Raw genomic sequence first — 21096 nt, 5'->3', positions numbered from 1 at the left:
CTATATGTCTGCAGGTGCGGTAGAATCTGCTATCTTTATCATTAATTCTTTAATTGGAAGTGCAGTTATTGCGTTCGAAGTGTCAGTATGTTTGTGTTAACGGTGCGAAAATGAGCTTCGAACAAAGAGCCAACATTAAATTTTGTTTTAAAATTGGTAAAACTTTTACCGAAACGTTTCAATTGATGAAACAAGTTTATGGCGATGATTGCCTATACCGTAGCAGAGTGCATGAGTAGTTTTAATATTTTCAAAGTTGTCGTGAGGCATACATATATTAGGTTGTCAAAAAAGTCTTGCAGCATTTTTGCGGTGTTTTTATTGAATGTTCAATCGTTCATAAAATTTTTTTTGATGACTCATGCCCAGCTCTTGATCGATGCTACGGCTTGCAATTTTCGACGACAGGCCTTCTGGAGCGTGGCGCATCTTCGACCACCTGTACACCAGAACGAAAACGTTGAAACCATCGTTGTGCGGTGGAAATGGAAACTGTATCGGGTCCATAAACTGCACACATTTTATTGGCGGCTTGAGATGCATTTTTGCCTTTATCGTAGTAGTACTGTAAAATATACCGTATTTTCTCTTTATTTTGCTCCATGTTTGCGACGCTATAACTCACGAACGACTTAAAAGAAACGACAATCAATCAAACACGTGTTAGCGCGTAAAATGAGCTTTCCAAAAAGGTATAGCATGACCCGATGCGACGAATAAAACTAGCACTACGCGCTCTCAGCGCCAACTAGCGAAAATACCGCAAGACTTGTTTGACAACCTAATATGACGATCAACATGTGGGGCAATCAAAATCCGAGATCATCCATTGAAACTGTGCATGAATTCATGAAAAATCAGCAAAAATCATCATTGAAATTTTTGGAAATGGAATTGAATATCTCAAAAACATATCCAAACATTTGGGCTTACGAAAGGTGTGTGCACGATTTGTTCCGCACAAATTGACTGACGACCAAAAATTGCTCAGAATCCAACATTCTAAGGCCGATTATTTAACCAAAAATCACATTTTAACCATTAACCACTCCCCGTATTCACCATGCGGCTTCTTCCAAGATTTTGGACCGTCCAGAAAGCTATATTGAAGCAGAAGGACTAAAAAAAATTGATTTCGCCGAAAATACTATTTGTTCTGCTTTTTTAAGGCCTGTTCACTTTGGAACCCACCTTGTATTATTAAATTTTTTTCCCCTGAAGTGCGGCTTCGTTCAGGTGGTATGCATCCACTACGATTGCAAATTTGCTACGCAGGCCTTGAGCTCGTTGACGGTGCGCTTAAAGCTAGTCAACTTATATTAAACTACACATTAAACTTGTCTAAGTGCTTGGCCACAGCGAAATCGTGGAACATTAAAAGTTCAATTAACTGCAATCTATTGGCAAGGCTGTCAGCGGCGCAATTCTAGGTGTCCGAATTGACTGACACTGTTCCATTAGGCAACGAAGCTAAATATATTGAAAGACGCAAATTGTCAATGTTGCAATGAGAAAGATGAGGTGAAAATATCTACATAGTTTCTACTCCACTCTTGAGCTTACGACAGATTAAAGTCAAAGCATCTCGTTTGCCATACTTTGTCTGAACCGTCGAGTTCTCTGAATTTGATATTAGCGGCCTAAACAAATTTACGGTTGGCTCTAAGTGTTTTGACGGCCTCTTTAATTCGTAACTAGGAGTTCTGGTCATCACAAGGACAGGCATCTCTGGCCATCAAAATAGGATTATTCGTGGTGTCAAGAAAAATAGGTGGATTTGCATTAACTTTATTAATGCATCTCAAAGTAAAACAGTTATTTCTCTGCATTTCGAAGTTAGCCCCCGAATTTCGAAATTAAATGTATAGAAAATATCATTGTTTTCATTTATTTATCAAATAATATCCAGAATATTATAGGTATAGTATTGTGTATAATGAAAAAGTCTGTATATTCCCCACTTATTCTGCAGATGCATTACTGTGGGGGGCTCCAGCACCAAAATGCAGTGATTTATTTTAATTTACAACACTTAAATGAAATGCTTTCGAAGGTGCCAAGGACAGCGGAATATAAGTATTTAATAATTAAAGGCATCTACCAAAATAATATGTCTGGAAATTATTTCTTTTGAGTGAAGAAAATTTGTTTGTTTCCTTTTACTCCGCATATGATTAATTAATCTGTTCTACTTATGCGCGTGTAAGGAGCATTTTAATTAAAAATACTTGGAATACTTGAGAGCGAAGTGGGAAATGGCAAAAATGGCAATTGGCGTTGCAGCAAGGAATCAATGCGCCGATGCAGCAAAAAATGCACAGAAATGCACGCTTGCACATAATTATTTCTTGTTGAGGGCGTTCGCATCGCGGGGACCTGTGTCAAGATTTAAACAGCGAAAAATGTTAATTAAATGTGTGTGAGTGAAGTGAAGACATACACAGGCACAGACACAGGTTGTTAACAAAATGTTTTATTTTATGTATATTTGTGTGTGTGTGTGTGAATGTGTGTTATGATGTACTTAATGTGTGGCACAGCATTTCAGATATTTTTGTATGCATAGTTTATAGTTAACTACATACATATATACACCTCATACATGTTTGTATAAGTGTGACTGTAGTAAAAATGCTTGTTAAAATAGCGCAGCTCTTTGCATTGCTGGGCAGCATAAGTACTTACCTTTGAAGCAGCATTTTTTGCTGCGCACCGCATAAATGCAGAGACAGATTAATATGAGTATGGCGGCTAGGCAGCCGCCAGCGATGCCGAGCAAATAGCTCATCTCCAGTGGTTCTGTTGTGTTGATTGGTTGGTTGGCGGGCATAAGCGTTGGCGATGACCAAGATAGCGCCATCATGGCAGCAATAGCAGGTATGCGTTGTTGATTATTTTGTTGTTGTTTGTTTTGTTTTCCACATTTATAATGACGCAAGTGTGTTTGGCAACGGTAAATGTCCAAAAGCGTTTTTCAGGAGAAATTTGCAGCATTACGGTAATTTTAATGTATATTTTTAGTGGTGTTGTTGTTGTTATTGATAGTTTTCATTGTGGTTATCGCGGATGTCGGTATTCATTTATTTATTTAATGTATATTTCAGTTGAAAATTAAAATTGTATTCCACATAGTCCCGATTAACAGCGTAGAGGATGAGGAAGAATGCGTGCGCGAAAAGTAAAAATAAAATTTTTTATTAAAATTGTTGAAATTAAAATAAAAAATTACAAGAAAAACTATTGATATTTGTTATTTATGTGGTGAAAGGTAGATGAGAGATAAAAGAAAAGTGCTAGCTACTATAGTTTTTCATGCAAAATGTTGCTCATACGCAGCGACATTGAAAAGCAAGCTCAAGGGAAAATATAAATTTTTTACTTAATCAAATTAGTTGGATTGTACGCTATTCGATATTTGGGTTTGGTTGTGAAAAATAAACAAAATATAGGCATGCAAAATATTACTCATACGCCATGGTAAACAATTTTATTAGCAAAGGTGTTCCTATTTGCGTTTATATATAAAATATTTACTTCGTTGCTAAAAGTTGAGAAATTAGAAATTTTTGTATTCTGTTGATATTTAAAAAAACTGAAAAATCAAAGAATTTAGAAAAGTTGGCAAATCAAATATTGCCCGTACGCCCCGTTGAGTTTGATTGCAGGAATTGTTTTAGCAGCTTATGTTTAAATTGCAACTATCATTCGAATTTGTAAGCCATCAGTTTTTTTAAATTATTTTTTTACGATAAGAAAACTAGATGTCTTCTAAAATGGAAAACAACGTATCATCAACACAAAAAAAAAAAAAAAAAAAAAAAAAAAAAAAAAAAAAAAAAAAAAAAAAAACAAAAAAAAGTTGTCAAAAAAAAAAAAAAAATCGGAATCGAAATCGAGTTGTTTATTGCTTACGATTGCTTACTACATCATATTATTTAGTTGTAGAATAACATGTTCAGCTTTTGCTGCTGGATATAACTAGTGCATAACGATTTTATAACCATATGTATAACCATTTTATAACCAAAACCCAAATTTGGTTTCAATTTAAGTGCTTTCCATCAAATCGTTTTTCCTTCGCCCGTACACTTATGAAAAGTAATGTTACGTTTGTATTTTAGGTGACGATATATTAAGTAGACTAAAAATTACTCATACGCCTTGCTGGCATTTTAATAAGGTTTTTGACCATATGTTTTACACGGTATTGTTATTTCTTTTAGTTTTTTCGTTTTCAGCTAAACAAATGTGTTTACTGATTTATGCTCTTCAGTAAATTATATAAACATTTTTTATGACAGCTTTCGACTGAATTGTTTAACATGCAAAATGTTACTCATACGCCTGTGCGAACCCTTTTATATGAAGCTTTGGTGTTAGCAGAGTTTTAATTTTTTTTAATCAATCAGTCAAAAGATATCAAATTTTACAATTAGATAACAAAAAATAAACAAGGAAAACCGTTACTTCTTCTGAACCCAAGTTATAACACTCTTTACAGGTGCAATTCGCATAATACCTAATACTAAGTATAATATGTGTGTAACTAAATCTAAAATATTTAACGGTCAACGAAAAACATTTTCTAGTTCTTTATAGCCACATTGTGGGACAAAAATTTCCTTCAAATCGAATTAAGGTTACCTAATAAGGAAAAAAATCTTCAGTGAACTTCTTTTTTTGGATTTTGAACGACAGTTTGTATGGCAACTATATGTTATAGTGATCCGATTTGAACAATATTAGCAGAGATTGTAGCTTTGCCAAAGATAAAAACTGTGGTAAATTTGGTGAAGATATCTTATCGAATCAAAAAGTTTTCCGTACAAGGTTTTGCATTTGAGCCTTCAGTTTGTATGGAAGCTATATCTTACAGTTATCCGATCTGAACAATATGTCCGAAACATTATAGCATTGTATTAGGAAATAATCCACGATAAATTTTGTAAAGATTTCTCTGCCGCTAAAAAAGTTTTCCAAACAAGGACTTGACTTTCAACGATCAGTTTGTATGACAGCTATATCTTGTGATGATCTAATATTAACGATTTTGACAAATGAGCAGGACATTGCCGAAAAAAGAACGTGTGCGAAATTTCAGATCGATAGCTCAATAACTGAGGGATTAGCTCGCGTATATACTGAGTATCGCTCATACGCCCCGACATCCTAATAATTGCTATTGTGATAAAGCTCCGTTCCACTCACGCGCATCATAAAATATAATTGTTTTTAAGCTTTTGCACTTTGTGTTCTTCATTATTTATGCCACGTGAGAGACAGCAAGAAAGCAAGAATTATGTAAGCGTCTAAAAATTAAATTTCCTTAAATTGCATGCAATATAGTAAGAAAAAATTAACATAATTCACACCATAACCAACACAAACAGTGTAAATAAAGGCATACGATTGCATCAGCGGCAGTGTGTGGCTTGGCTTTTCGTGATGGCGAGTGGCATGATGACGCTTATCGCAAATTAAGACAAGCAAATTACAACTTAATTGTCGCCCATAAGCATAAACGTGAGCGTGTGCATTACGTTAACTGCGTAGGTGTATGTGTGTATGTGCGTTCGTTTGTATGCCTGCATGCAAAATTTTACTTAACATGCAAAAAGATAAGCGCTTATGGGTTGATATTTTTCAGCCTTCTGACTAAATGCCGCATTTCCGCCGCGGACGCCATCGCTGTGGCAGCCACACAGTCGCCGGTGTTGAATGGTGAAAATTAATTTATGCAAATTAAATGAAATTAAATTACTGCTGTAAAATGTCAATTACTAGATGTTGCTGATAAAATGTAAACAACTTTGTGATAAGCGTGTGCATGAGTAAATAGAATTAACATTGAGAGAAGGAGAGGGTTTTTACTTGTGCAGGGACATATTTTTAATAATAGTTCATAAGCTATGTGCTACAGATCGTGATGTTGGGTGGTTTCTATAGCTGATATAGACTTTTGTTTTGGAAATTTATATACCCAAACTATGAATTTCTTCATGTCGGTCAAAGCTTTTCGCTGAGGCATATAGCCAGGTCAATTACCATATTGTTAAAAAAAAAAAAAATGGTTTGGACCTTGGCTGATAAAGAAAATCTTTTCAACTAGAAAATCTAGACTGCTTTTTGCAAAAATTTCCATTTCAAAATATCCATTTAATATCCAGTTAGTCAGTCTACTTAAGCCTATGTCGCAACTACCATCATCCGGTTAAAACCTTGGCAGGACTCAGAGGCGTGGTAATTGTATATTGAAACGACTCTTTCTTTGCGCAAGTCGGCTCTGAATGCATAGCTTCATAACTGCGAGAATCAACTCTCTCTTTGGCGTCGTGTCTATGAAAAATTTGAGACCCCTTTTCGAGGGACGTTTAGAGACTCTGACCCAAACCCAATTAGCAGGGACAAGAAACAAAATGAGAAAACATAATAACCAAAAGGTGACGATGCGAAATGAAGGGAGGTCGACGCTGTTCCGCATTCTGTAATTGGCGTGAGTCCGACTATTACGGTGACGAAACCATAGCCAACTAAGCGTAGTGAAAGCACCGCTACCCCAGTCATAGAAAGTTCAGCGAATGGCTCTTCTAAAAACAATAGGTTGGGGAAGCCGGTGGAAATGTGCCGGCAAGCGAGATGGAAAGGAATCTCTACTAGACCCATATGTGTCCCTGTAAAGACAAAACACTAGCTGTTAAGCAGAAACCAGCATGGTTCAATAGCGCTTGGCTGGTTCGACTGCAGCAAGGAAGATGGTGCCCTCTCCCAAGAAGAATATCTTCAATATCAGTGGTTATGGCTATTTACGCAGATCAGATCTTAGATCTCAGATTTATCAGATGGAACAATGGGCCAATCCCAAAGTGTAGTAGTGGCGGATGGCTCATCAGATGTGCCGATGAATGAGCGGAGGTAATTTTTTTGTTCACCTTTTGTAAAGTTTTTTTGTTTTGATTTACAATCTGGATGACATATTTTAATATTTCTAAGATATGACTACTCCGGAAAGATCAAAAGTGATTGGAAACCAGTATAATATTATTTTTTTTACAGCTACTAAAGCGGCGTCAATTGAGTTCATATTACAATGTCCTGAAGCAACTAGTATTCTTACATTGTCACTAACCAGCTCAGCCAGGACTCAGAAAGTCAATGTGGTTGGGAACTTCGCTAACTTTCATACCGTACTAAGGTTAGAAAATTCAGTGAAATTTTGACAAAAAAAAATTTGCTAAACAAAAAATTTCAATACCTAGAACTAAACAATACTTAACAACAAATACAGAATACTAACATGCATTAGTTACTACAATAGCATTAACGTGCGTGCAACATATATATACGCTTAATGTGGGATAAATAAATGGAAATCACTCTGCACCTGTAAACGTACCCTCCACATTCAAATGAATGGCATGCCGATCGGTGCCGCGCTCATTCTCCACAACTAGATAGTAGGGACGCGAATCGTGCTCATCCGTGCGTAGAATATGCAAAGTGGAGAGATAGCAATCCTCGCGTGAATCCTGCAACATATCGTCGGCGCGAAAGCGGTCTGCTGGCGGCGACAAGCAACCGAAGCAAGTCAGCGTTAAAAGTCAAGTGTTGCGATGGTGCGGTACGGCAGGGTGTGAATTTAGACAGTTTTGTTGGAAATGTGCGGTGTATACGTTTCAGTGTGTGTGTGCGTGTGCGTGTAGATGTGTGTGGGTATGTATCCAGCACACCACAGTGATTGGCATGCGTGTCAATGTCAAATGGCGAAGTGGCGTCAAGGCGATGCCGAAAGCAACGGCACCATAACGGTACAAAGAAAGCGCGCGTACATGGCAAGAGCGTTGCATGTACATGTGCCACATGCAGCACAACATTATGCAACAATTGATTGAGTTAATATCAGCGCAAGCGTTGACGCATACGCAGTTAATTGGCAGACGCATTTGGTAGCGTGGCAGCAAGTTGTTGGCCATGTTGTAATTATTGTTGTTGTGCGCAATTGTTGTTGATAGCAGGCAGCAGGCAGCAGGCAGCGGGTTATTGTTAATTACATCGTTCGCATTCGAAGCGGCGCAGTGAGTTGTCAATGTTGCACATTTTTGTAGTTGTTATTTTATTAAAGTTGTTCGTTGGTTTTTGGTTTCATGTGGCAGGTGTATTGACCGCAGCAACATACCCATTAACGCGTTCAATACATCATTAACAGTAGTGTGAAGTGCGAATAAGCATGTGTTTTTGTCAACGTGTGATTTGTTGTTGTTATTATTATTATTTTCGCAGTTTCAGTTGCAGCATGTGGCAACATGCGTTTGTTGCGTTATTTACATTCGTTATTTAACGGCCGTTGTTGTAGTTGTATCGAGTTCATTAACGACATTGTCATTACGGCGTTTTATAGCATCACCACACATAACGGCATATGAAATGAAAGAGGATCAGAAAGTTGGAAAAATATATGAGTAAATTGTTAATACACATAAATTATTTATCGTATTGTTGTATTTTGGTTTATAATAAATATTAATATTTAAATACTGGTGACAAAATTTCGAAATAAAAGTTAACGGTAATTGTTTTAAATCGCTATTTTAGCATATTCTGGAAAATTTTAAAAATTTTTTAAACTCTACAAACTCTTACGTAGACTGGGGTAGATAATTTGGACCCCTCACCAACCCCCCTCCGCAAGTTTTGACCCATCCGTAAATATGCTTACTTAACCTCTTCTCCAACGGCTTCTTTCCACCCACAACTCCCTCGTCGGTATATGGGTAGAAAAGAAACCACCAGAGTTCGGTTGGACACTCCATGCTCCATGTGATCCATTAAGAAGTTAAAGTGAATAAGGTTTTGCGAGGGTTCAGACTCGTGTTTTTTAGGAACTCAAACTCTCTGAGTCTGATGGCAGTTTTCGTAGCCATATATAATATTTTCCGGCGATGTCCAAGGTCAATATAAGCAGGTTGGCGTTAAGTGCCATGGTTGAAGTGGACCTTAGTGCATCAAATAAGCTGATGAGCGCCGCCCGTTGAACGATCTCGAGTTACTTTGCATGTGTGATATTTTATAGGGCCCCCCACCTCATAAAGACTCTATTGAATATAATGGGCTTCACTATGATGTAGTAGAGCCAGAGGACCACTTCCTGTGAGAGATCTCATCTTTTGCCGAAAGCTTCTCTACAGCAGTACAAGGCAATCGATGAATTCTTTGCTGCCTCTTCGATGTTAGGCTTCTATGAAAGGGATGAGCCCTAGATATTCCACTGGGTCTGCTAGTTGCAGGATGTCTCCCATACGCGGCAGCGGTGACACCGGAATCTTGTATCTTCTAGTGAATAAAACAATATCAGGGTTGATGGTGAGACCGTTTACAATTCGGAAACGGTGCCCAGGAACCTTCCTTTGACCATAAGCGCTACAGCGTCTGCATAAACAATCATCTTGCAGCTATAGTTTCCAAAAGCACGGCGCCAACGACCAATGGATAGGGAACTACGTCTTGTGGGGTTCCACTACTCACATTTCGTCCGGCTTTGATTCAACCCCAAAACCATCCAGAGTAGCTACGACTACTTCCGGTTGTAACAAGGTAACTTCCTACCAAATTTCGTGCAAAAAGAAAAAAAAAATTGTGCAAGATATTTGAATTTTTTACACCAATTTTGAGGTTTTGTGAAGGAAGATCTCTCTATTACCTACAACATTGCCATATAACTTTTTTCTATAGGGGTCATAGATTTGCCGGAAATCGAGTGAAACCATTCTTAACCATTAAAAATTCATGAATGCTCTTCGTCTGCCTTTCCTGACCCCAGATCGGTCGGAAACAATTTGTTTCCGATGGGTGCCAGCCAACTATGTTTTATTTAAATTTTTATCATTTTCGAGCGCTTTTCACTAGTTTATACATATATAATATATAAATGATTGGGATGACGAGAGGAGTTGAATTCCGGTTGATAGTCTGCCGGACCGTCTCTTAGTCGAACAGCGATAATTTCAATCAAAATTTAGATATATTGAAGACACTTGGTATTTGGTATGGATGAAATCAGGTGAGAGAAACACTCATACGATATATATATTGGGCACGTACTAGTTAGGTTACAAACTTATAAAAAAGTGATTATTTAACAAAAACAAAAAAAAAAAAAAAAAAAAAAAAAAAAAAAAAAAAAAAAAAAAAAAAAAAAAAAAAAAAAAAAAAAAAAAAAAAAAAAAACACGTCGAGAGCTTACCGAGAACAGTGTAAACAATGAACAAAGGGGTATCGACCACTTTTTTAAGTGAAATTCTACATTTATTTGCAAATAATAGTGCTCGCTCAACTGTACAAATGACCAAAACTCGCTCATAGCATAGCTTTGTAAGCACTTAGCTGTCAAATATGTCAAATGGACCTCGAATGTATAGTTTTGATTTTTTGTCCATCAATAAACTCATCAGCAAACTGTACTTTTTACACATTTAAATAACACTTTATGGCCTCATTTCACTCGTTTAGACCATATAAACTTTATTAAAAAGTGTGAAATTCTGTGCCAAACAATTGTAATTTTCCACAGTTTTTACATGGTCGTTTTTGTATTAACACTTTCTCTATTTTGTATTTTATTTTGACAACTACCATTCAACTGATAATTAAAAAGTTTTTGGCATGCAAAAAGAAAAAACAAAAAATTAAAAAAAAAAAAACAGTATTAATGAATTAAACTTTATGACTGCATTGCCATGGGCCTTCGGCTGAAAACTTCAGTTGTATACTGAAAGCAAAACTGTATAGTATAGACGACAACATACATGCATGCTTATAGATAAACATGCCTTGTACACAAATGTATACAATTTTAATTATGCCAACTTTCTTGCGACTTCCTGCCTGGCGATAATTAATGCCCAAAAATATTTCAAGCTCCTACGGCTATTCATTTTGTATGCAAATATGCACATTAGGGTGTCTGTTATTTTCGTGAAATTGCAGTTTTTGTCGTAAAGCAGGTTACACAAAGTAAATAAGTGATTTATTTTAAATTCATACCGTACCTAAATCATGTTTCCTTTTCCATAACTAAGAATTTTGTAATATTTTGCAAACAATTTTTTTTTATCTCCAAAGCAAATAAGTCAACAGCTTTGAAAATAGAATATTTGATACAAGATTTTAGACTATAGCAGAAGGGTCTGTATAATTGTTTCCCAAAAAACATTGTTTTGAAAGTTATATGCAATTAAAATTATACTGCATTCATGCAGTACACCATGTCGTATGATCAACATAGCACTTATAGGGCAGTTGTATATACGGTGTGTTTGTTTAAATATTTATTATTTAAATGATGATTGGAATAAAGGTGATAAGCAAAAAGATGCATAAATGAATGATAATTTAAAAATAATATTCAAATGATTATTAAAACTTAACAAAATTATGTGTTTTCAAACATTTTCTTAAAGCTACACAAAAAAGGTGCCTTTTTCGTGGTCATTACAATAGACGCTCATAAGCTTTTAGATTTTTTAAAAGAAAATAATTATTTTTTTTAACTAAAATTTTTAGTTTGTGTTACTATTTGATTTATAAGAAATAACAAGTAAGGAAGGGCTAAGTTCGGGTGTCACCGAACATTTTATAGCTGTCTCTTATACACATCTAGATGTGTATAAGAGACAGGTATGGGAGGTGGGCGTGGCTATTATCCGATTTATTCCATTTTTGAACTGTATATGGAAATGCCTAAAASCTGTCTCTTATACACATCTAGATGTGTATAAGAGACAGGTATGGGAGGTGGGCGTGGCTATTATCCGATTTATTCCATTTTTGAACTGTATATGGAAATGCCTAAAAGAAACGACTCTATACAGTTTGGTTGACTTAGCTGTAGTAGTTTTCGAGATATGTACAAAAAAGTTAGTAGGGGGCGGGGCCACGACCACTTTTCCACAAAAATTACGTCCAAATATGCCCCTCCCTAATGCGATCCTTTGTGCCAAATTTCATTTTAATATCTTTGTTTATGGCTTAGTTATGACACTTTATAGGTTTTCGGTTTCCGCCATTTTGTGGGCGTGGCAGTGGGCCGATTTTGCCCATCTTCGAACCCCTAACCCGCTTATGGAGCCACGAAATACGTGTACCAAGTTTCATCAAGATATCTCAATTTTTACTCAAGTTACAACTTGCACGGACGGACGGACAGACGGACAGACGGACGGACGGACAGACAGACATCCGGATTTCAACTCTACTCGTCACCCTGATCACTTTGGTATATATAACCCTATATCTGACTCTTTTAGTTTTAGGACTTACAAAAAACCGTTATGTGAACAAAACTATAATACTCTCTTTAGCAACTTTGTTGCGAGAGTATAACAAGTATTAAATCGAAGTCAACGAAAATTGTGTTCCCCAGTGTTATTCTCTTCTCCAACAAAACTCTAATTTTCTTCTATTGTTTCATAAGAAACATCATAACAACTTGTATCTCTGAGGAACTTTTTTCAGAGATTGAAAGCGTCATATTTAGGTGAAGATTTAGAGTGGAGGGAATGACGTAATATACATATGTATGTATATGGCGTATACAGGAAATCTAGTGAATATGCATATGAGAAATGCAGTGGATCTCAATCTTCTTACTATAAAATTATATTAATTATATAAATATTCAAAATAAGGTTGTATTTATACAACCGACATTTTATTAAGCTTAAAGCGGATTTTAAACTTCAGAGTTGTAAAGTTCCACTGACATTTGTTTGAGTTTTAAAGCATACAGCCAAAACATCAGATACTCGGATCGCACTATGGTAAGTGTGGTAAAAAATTTCAGTACAGATCATTAAGAGCGATAAAGAGGTTTATTGGACACATTTGGTAATAGACACCACAAATATAGTCTTTTTGAGGTAATTTGTGAACATTTTGTTGAAATTTCACAATTAAAATTTTGAGAATCTTAACTAAATGTAGACATAAAGTGTATAGACCAGCAATGGCCTAGCAAGTTGGGCGCAAAACTTTGCACTGTCTTTCAATGAAAAATATTCAATGTGACTAAATAAGTCATAACCTCATTTAAGAGTACATAAACGTGGCAGGAAAACGACCGGCGTACATACCTACATGCACACCTGACTAACCTGAAACGAGTTTCTAAGGCTAAGTCTATGTAAATGCACTTTGGTTCTTGAGTCCATTACCACTAAATTTTCTAATTTGCAGCGGCCAAATGGTTTGCAAAATTGCAGTTGTTTAATTTTACAATGCAACTGCCAACGGTCGTACCAGGCAGTACCAGGTTGCAGGTTGCTGATGAAAAATTATGAAATCAAAATCTTTACATTTTCCAATGCGTCTTGCGTCAGCAGCCAAGCTCATGTGATTTTTGTATGAATATAACGAGTGAGAAAGAGGGTGCAAAATTCTGCCAGTGCCGAGTATAATGTTATGACATAGCAGAATGCACAAGCTGTACGAGTGACTGCAGTAGGCCGTTGCACTGACTCGTTGCATAACTCTTTCCATTTTATGACGGCCAATGGCATATCACCTCGTTTGTGTTCTTTCAAAATGGCAAGCCAAAGAGTTTCTGAAGTCTCAGTCGAAAAGGCGAGCTTAGTTTTAGTTGATTATGTGTCTATTCAGTCAGTTTTTCGTAGCTGCATGCTTGTGTGTTTTGTAAGTGTGATAGTGTTGCTATTTTTGTTCTGGGATTTCGACATGCAATCGATTTCAGAATTTTGGTGCTCTATTTCAAGCATATTAAATGGTGTGCAAAGGCGTTTTGCTATTTTAAGAATTTGCTGCTGATTATTTGCACTAAGAACTTTGAGAATGAGTGTCTTAATAGCTTTAAGACTATGCCACAGAATATGGTATGTAGAAAATGCGGCTGAAGTCTAAAGGTTATCCTCAACAAACCCAACCTCCACAGCAATAACACACTCAAGCCCTTTCTTAACCGGCATCCAACAGCACGTTGAATGACAATCAGATCAAGAGCGGTGCACCTAACAGAACCTGCATAGCATTTCTTGAAACGATGCGGCATACAGGTAAACAGGCAAGCATCATTCCACGCTGAATTAAGAAGAGAGGATCCCAGGACTGCCGTGGCTGCTTCCCATCATACAGCGGTTCCATAAGTTGCACAGGTTAAAACCAAGCCACGATATATGGTGCGAACAGCGCTTTAACTCGCGAACGACTTAAAAGAAACGAAAATCAACCAAACACGTGTTAGCGTGTGAAATGAGCTTTCCAAAAGGCATAGCATGACCCGATGCGACGAATAAAACTAGAACTACGCGCTCTCAGCGCCAACCAGCGAAAATACCGCAAGACTTTTTTGACAAACATATATGGACCACGGATGGAACCCTGAGGGCAGTCATGAACCATTCCAATCTCCACAGTTCCATTTATTCTAAGGGATAGGAAGGCCTTTCTATCCGAAAAGCAAGTCCGTCTAAGAGTAATTTCTGGACGGCCAAGCTCTTCTGGCCATTGCACCACTCGATCCCAGCTTAGGTAGTCAAACTCCCCCTTGAAGACAATAAATATGGCAAGAACATACTTGTTGACATTCTCCCTAACGACATTCTGAACGTGAAACCATGCATCCTCTATACTCCTCGTTGGCACCTGAAGCCTTTCCACCATAACTCTTTGCAGCACTTCTTCAAGTACTGAAAGCAGAGTGATGCCCTGATAAGAACGAGGATCGCCCCTGATCTTATCAGGGGACTTTAAGAGAGGAACAGCTTCTAGAATAAAATATTGTAAACTCACCAATGCCCGAACCAGCTTCCAGGCGTAATGAGCCCCACTCCCATGAGACTCGATGTGGTCGTGGATCTGCACAGACCACCAGTGACATAACGGCCGGCTGGCCACGCTTTACCGATATTGTGTGCATCGATGGATGTGGGCGTAGTACTTGCGGTGCACCTGAAATGAAAGAAAATTGAAGACTAGTTTAAAAACAGTTTCAGAAAGGAAAACTAAACATTATTATTATTTTTTTAACATTTGAATAGTGCTGATTCAACCAAAAACAAAGTAATTTTTAATGCTAATGCCCTAAATTGATACTTGCAACCATTCAAGTAGTTGGTGTTGCCTCAACTTAAATTTAACCTAATGTTCTTTGCTTTGCTCTAGCGGAACTACCGTAATATTATTTACTAACAACGACTTAAAGCATTTCCAATATATGACTAAAACCTGTGATACTTGCCAACAAGCCGCATGGCTTGACGTCAAGCTTAATAAATGTTGCATGCAACCTGCTTGGTCACACAATGCAAGTGAAGTTATTAAAAAATCATAAGCAAGAGCAAACACAGCGTCAGCATATAAATGCAGTGACAACAAAGCACAGTAGTATGGATAAAACTTTTTATTTTTAAGCTGCTTGCAACAATTACACAGACACACATACACACGCATACAAACATATATATAAGCACCGATATACAGGTATATATGTATGAATGCGCTAGCAGATTGGTTTCGTGTGCACTCCTGACAACCACAAAAACTTGCTCGGTGACCGCAAAAATGAAAACACCAACAACAACAACAACAACTTGAACAAAAAACGACAGATGTTTACAAGAAATGAAGGCAAAAAATTGTAAATGCAAAAGATGTTTAAATTTACTGCCTCCACGTGTATGTTGCCACACGCACATAATTTATGAGCTGATGCTGGCAAACAAAAACAACAACAAATATTATTGCAACAAGCAACAAATGCTATGGTGGCAAGTCAAGTTGGTTGTTAGTATGACCGTAAAAAACATAACAACAAAAAACGTACATATGTATGTATTTTCAAACAAAACGCAAACACATTTTTAATTCTTCTTTTTTTTCAATATCGCTGCAGTGTTTTGCTTGTGCTGGCAATGCTCCTCTTGCATTTTCACATTTGAACTTGCAACTAGATAAATTTTCTGCTCAGTTTGCTGGACTTGTAAGTTGAGTTTGTTAGTTGTGCGGTTTATCGGATGTTGCTCACAGTGTTGTTACTGTATTTTACTCAGTTTCCAATTGTTGTTGTTGTTGTTGTCGCCGCTGTTGCCGTTACAACTGACCACAGAGTTGCGTACCAACTACTTCGTTGCATATTTATGCATTATATGCTGCAACAGCTGATTATTTCTGCCACATTTACATACACACGCACTTATATTTATATAACTTCTAGTTGTCTGTAAATTTACATACTATTTATAAATCATAGAAGTGGTTTAAAGAATTTGTTTATCTTCTTAGCATAAGATCATCCCTTAGAAATCGGCGAGAAGACATGCATAATAAAATCTTTGCAATATTCTCTTATATGCATCTGAAAACTACTAGTTAGACTAGTTGGTAATTCTTACGCCGCTCGTGAGCATCTTCGTAGTGATTCAGCTATTGTGAACTTTAACGGGTTGTATTACCTCGCAATGTTACAATCGACCACAACACGGGTTGGATGCGAAAAGACACTCGAGAGTTGAATAGGAAAGAAAAACACATTAGCAAAAAACAAAAAAAAACAGAGAAAGGATAAAATGCGTGAGTACGAAGGGCGTGATAAGCTGGCCGTTAGGGGTAATGCTAGCAAATTCTAGGAACACATGCGGCGGCGAACAGAAGACTTCAAGAGCGGAGCATACCCTTTTAGAACCACCAGTGGTGATCTAGTGACTGATGGCCAGATCATACCAATGAAGGGAACATTTCTCCAGTCAGCTAAATGGCAGTGACACTAGGAGATGGGGAACCCGATTCCCTAATCGATGACGAGGGAGCAGACGTCAATTGCTGACCATGATTAAATTCGAATAGCAATTACGCGGCCGAGAAGCAACAAAGCGGCGGCGGCCGATGAATTGCCGTCCGAGCTATTTAAATACAGATCAAAGTACTGATAAGGAGCATGCATCAACTTCTTTGTAGAAACTGATTGAACCTTAGTGTGGCTTAAGGCTTGAAAAACCAACAACTTCACGGTGAGCCATATCTGGAAAAGACCGTGAAAAGAGAATTGTCACACACAACCTCTTCGTCGATTTTAAAGTTGCTCTTGCCAACTCATGCCTTAATGACGTTATGTGTGAATTTGGTATCCCCTCAAAGCCAATGCGGCTGTTTAAACAGACGTTGAGCAATATTAAAAGCTCCGTTAAGTTCGGGAAGGACCCACGCAAGCCGTTTTCACCAAACGAAGTTTCTGATAAGAACGAGGGTAAGACGATATATCTCCTGTCATCAAGCAATGAGGCGTGGCATATCATTAAAGTGGTAGATAATTTCGGTTACTTTGGAGCCAGCATTAGCTCGTCAGCCTCGAAATCCAACGCAGAAAAACTTTTGCCAACAGGTGCTACTTCGGACTGAGTACGTAATTGAGAAGTAAGGTCCTCTCTCGACGAACTAACACCAAATTCGACAAGTCGCTTATCATCTCCGTCCTGCTATGTGGTGCTGAGGCATGGACGATAACAACATGTTACGAGTTTTCGACAGAAAGGTTCTGCGGAAGATTTATTCTCCTTTGCGCATTGACAACGGCGAATACCGTAGTCGGTGAAACGATGAGCCTTATGAGATATACGACGAAGCAGCGGCTACTCAGGCTAGGTCAGGCGGTCCGAATCGATGAAAACTACTTTATAATTTAGCTCTGAAAGTAATCGGCGGCGTATCCGCCGGGGGAAGCAGAGGAAAAGAAAAAGCTTCAATATATTGGAAAAATCAGAGAGAGAAGGACCTGGCTACGCTGGAATCGCCAATTGGTGCCATATTGCGAAAAGGATGAACAACAGGCGCGCTGTTGTAAACTCGACTGTAACCGCGTAAGTGGTGTCTACGATAATAAAGTAGAAGAAAAAGCTAACTAAAGAGAATATGGATTTAAGTCTTCAGTCATTTTGCAATTGACTATCTAGAGGGCTTCCGACGATTCCTTCTGGATGTTACAAATTTCGTGGCAAACTCTGTCTACCCAGTTGTAGATGAGATTGCAGAAGTGCTTTGAATTCTCACTGTCACCGAGCCCGTATCGCGGTGCGGTCTTAGAAGACCAGCAGAGTTGTTTCATTACAGAAGTTCATTAACAAGTTAACAAGGGCCCCGGCTGAAACATTAAATAATATTCCAAGGAAAGATTTATCTCTAAGTATTTTCTTAGTTCTGTTCTTCCTAAAACAATCACTTGTCACAAAGTGGATGAACTGAGTTGGCAAAATGTTTCTGGCAGTTTAAATATGTCCTAAAACGCCTTCAAGATATATCCGATCTGACTTACAAAAGTTTTCTAGCTGGCATGGAGTGGTATGGGAAGCGAAGCTGGCAGATTTCTATGCCAGTTTATTACAAAAACGGGCTTTAAAGCAGTAAGCAGATGTTCGACGTTTAACATATGCATGTATATATAAATGTTGCCACTTCAAAAGGGTATAATTCAGATAATTGTAAACACTTTTTAGAAAGAAATGCTGGCTTTCAAGAACAGTGCAATTACACTATAAATATATTGATATATTTCATAAAAAAATATTCGTTTTACTTACCCACAACTTGCAGCGAAATTGGTTCGGAGACAGCAACGCGCTCCTGTCCATTGATATAATTGGTGGCGCGGCATTCATATTCACCCTGATAGTCGTAGGTGACATTGTCAATAACAAGGCGTGGCTCACTGCCACGTTCCACGAACTTGGAACCATGCGCTATTCTGGAAAATAAAACCAAATTATTGGTAAAATGAAATTTTTTATTATGAAAAATGCGCCGGTTTTAAACAATTCTTCGAAAAACTTCCACAGACACACACAAACCACATAAACTGTGTGGAAACACAAAAAAAAAACAATGTCTCACAATAGCTTTTTTCATGAAACGTTTATTACAGCGTTTGACAAACCCTGCGGAATTTCCAATAAGCTTTACTGAACGCTGCTCAATGACTTGTAGTCAACGAGCTATGGCATATGAATAGCCAATTGACTGAAGCCAAGCAGCAGGTATTAAAAATTCTTCGCAGAATACCATTGTTGCACCGAAATGCTATGAAGTGCAATATTTATCAAGAGCTTTGTAACGAATGTGTTTGCCATGAGGTAGGGAATAAATGTTCATATACCCGGGAAGAAGTATAATTAAAATTTTTTGGAAAGTGAGTAAAAAAAATTTTCCATACACTTGTATGATCGCTAAGTTTATATTTATAATTTTTATACTCTTGCAATATATTGGTTCAGAGTTTTGTTCACTTAAGGTTAGTATGTATCACCTAAAACTAATCGAGTTAGATGTAGGGTTAGATATATATTAGGGTGATTCAAAAAAAATTATTTTTTTTTCTCTTTTGGTACTCTGAAAAATAGGTTCCTAGACCTCACGGGTAGCCTCTCCCAGAATGAGTTTTTAATTGTAACGGCAAGCTCCTCCTAATTACAATTTCTATTTTTTCTTATTATCATATACAAAACTTTATATATCTCGCTTCCAACTATTTGAAAAAATATCTTGTTCCTTCGATTTTGTAGGAAATTGAATGATCTACAAAAAAGGTCTGTACGATTTTTTCGTAAACCCAACCGTTTAAAAGATATTAACGTTTGAAGTTTGATTACATTGGGAGATTTTTTTATTTTTTATGAATTTTATAACTCAATGAACTAAATTATTATGAATGTTGAAATTCATAGGTTTTTGGAGAGCCTTTGTGAGAGGTGCCTGGGAACCTATTTTTCAGAGTACCAATCGAAAAAAAAAATTTTTTTTTTGGTGCACCCTAAAATGCATTCATGTTTGACGACGAATATTTCGTAAACGCTTCACTTAATCGAAAAATCCAAACCATTTTTTATAGATGTACATTTTTCTATCTGATAATAAGGAAAAATAGAAAACTGTAAGTAGGAGGACCATCCCGTTACAATTAAAAACTCATTCTTGGAGAGGCTACCCTAGAGGTGTCTAGGAACCTATTTTTCAGAAAAAACGAAAAAACAAATTTTTTTTGTTTGAATCACCCGAATATATATATATATGTATATATAAATGATCAGGGGGATAAGACGAGTTGCAGTACGAGTGATTGCCTGTTTGTCCATCTGTCCGTCCGTGCCATAACTAAGCACGAAATTAAGATATAAAATCTAATTTAGCATAGGACATCACAGTAGCAAGAGGCAGCTGCGGGCAAAAATTCTTGAAAAAGTGTGTGTGTCGATTCTTATTTTTGCAATGTGGCCCTCCCTGCGGGTACTGTGCCCAATACTCTCAGGGTAGAAGTGTTTTATTTATTCTTAATTCGCTGAGCTATGTCAATCAATATCTCATACAGATCATCGTTCCATCGAATGCGATATTCGAAGTTGCCAACACGCAAAGAAACATAAATTTTTCGCGTTTTACTTTCTTCGTCCGAAGTAGCACCTGTTGATAAGAGTTATTATGCGCAGAATTTCAAGGCTGTCATTATTGTTGGTAATAATACCGGCTTCAAGAAAGACACACAGCCATATCAGTTCTACGGGGATACCAAATTCAGACAAAGCGGCATAAAGGCAGCTCCTTTTCGTTCGATACATGATCAAAAGCAGTTTCAAAATGGATAAAGAGGTGGTGCGCGTCCATCTTCCTTTCATAAGATTTGACGCATGGGTTAAATCTGGTCAGTTTTTGATTTTCTAGTCTTAAAGCCATACTGATAAGTTCCAATAAGATTGTTGACGGTGGAATTTAATCTTTCACATAATACGCTCGATAGAACCATATGCCCGATGTTGAGGAGCTTATCTCACGGTAGTTGGCGCAGATTATTGGGTCTTCCTTTTTGTGGATTGGGCAGAGCACACTTAAGTTCCAATTGTTGGGCATGCTTTCGTCCGACCATTTTCTACAAAGAAGCTGATGTCGTGTCTGAATAGCTCGGCCGGCTCCCGAACGTGGTGTGGTCGATCGTTGCGAGGTAGGCAGTATGTTTTCTCTCCGCTTCTGTTCTTTTGCCTTTTCCGAAAAACAATTATGCCGATTTGTTGACGAGTGCGTTCAAATAGCTGGAATGCAAATCGAGTAGAAAAT

The 21096-nt window shown here is 37.4% G+C and overlaps 1 protein-coding gene across 1 annotated transcript in view; it reads right to left on the bottom strand.

Moving 5' to 3' along the window:
• Nucleotides 1-21096, bottom strand: part of LOC108976832 (kin of IRRE-like protein 2) — a 266683-nt gene that overhangs the window by 63228 nt on the left and 182359 nt on the right. The window contains exons 9-12 of the mRNA XM_018946195.1: nt 18576-18739; nt 14797-14955; nt 7382-7555; nt 2686-2799 (exon numbers count right to left, since the gene is read on the bottom strand). Of these exons, the coding sequence (XP_018801740.1) occupies nt 2686-2799; nt 7382-7555; nt 14797-14955; nt 18576-18739 (611 nt within the window). The remainder of the gene's footprint in view (nt 1-2685; nt 2800-7381; nt 7556-14796; nt 14956-18575; nt 18740-21096) is intronic.

The sequence above is a fragment of the Bactrocera latifrons genome, unplaced genomic scaffold (genome assembly GCF_001853355.1).
Source record: "Bactrocera latifrons isolate USDA-ARS-PBARC rearing strain unplaced genomic scaffold, ASM185335v1 scaffold_80, whole genome shotgun sequence".
Lineage (NCBI taxonomy): Eukaryota > Metazoa > Arthropoda > Insecta > Diptera > Tephritidae > Bactrocera > Bactrocera latifrons.
Note: the sequence above shows the minus strand (reverse complement) of the source record. Positions and strands in the feature narration are given on the sequence as shown.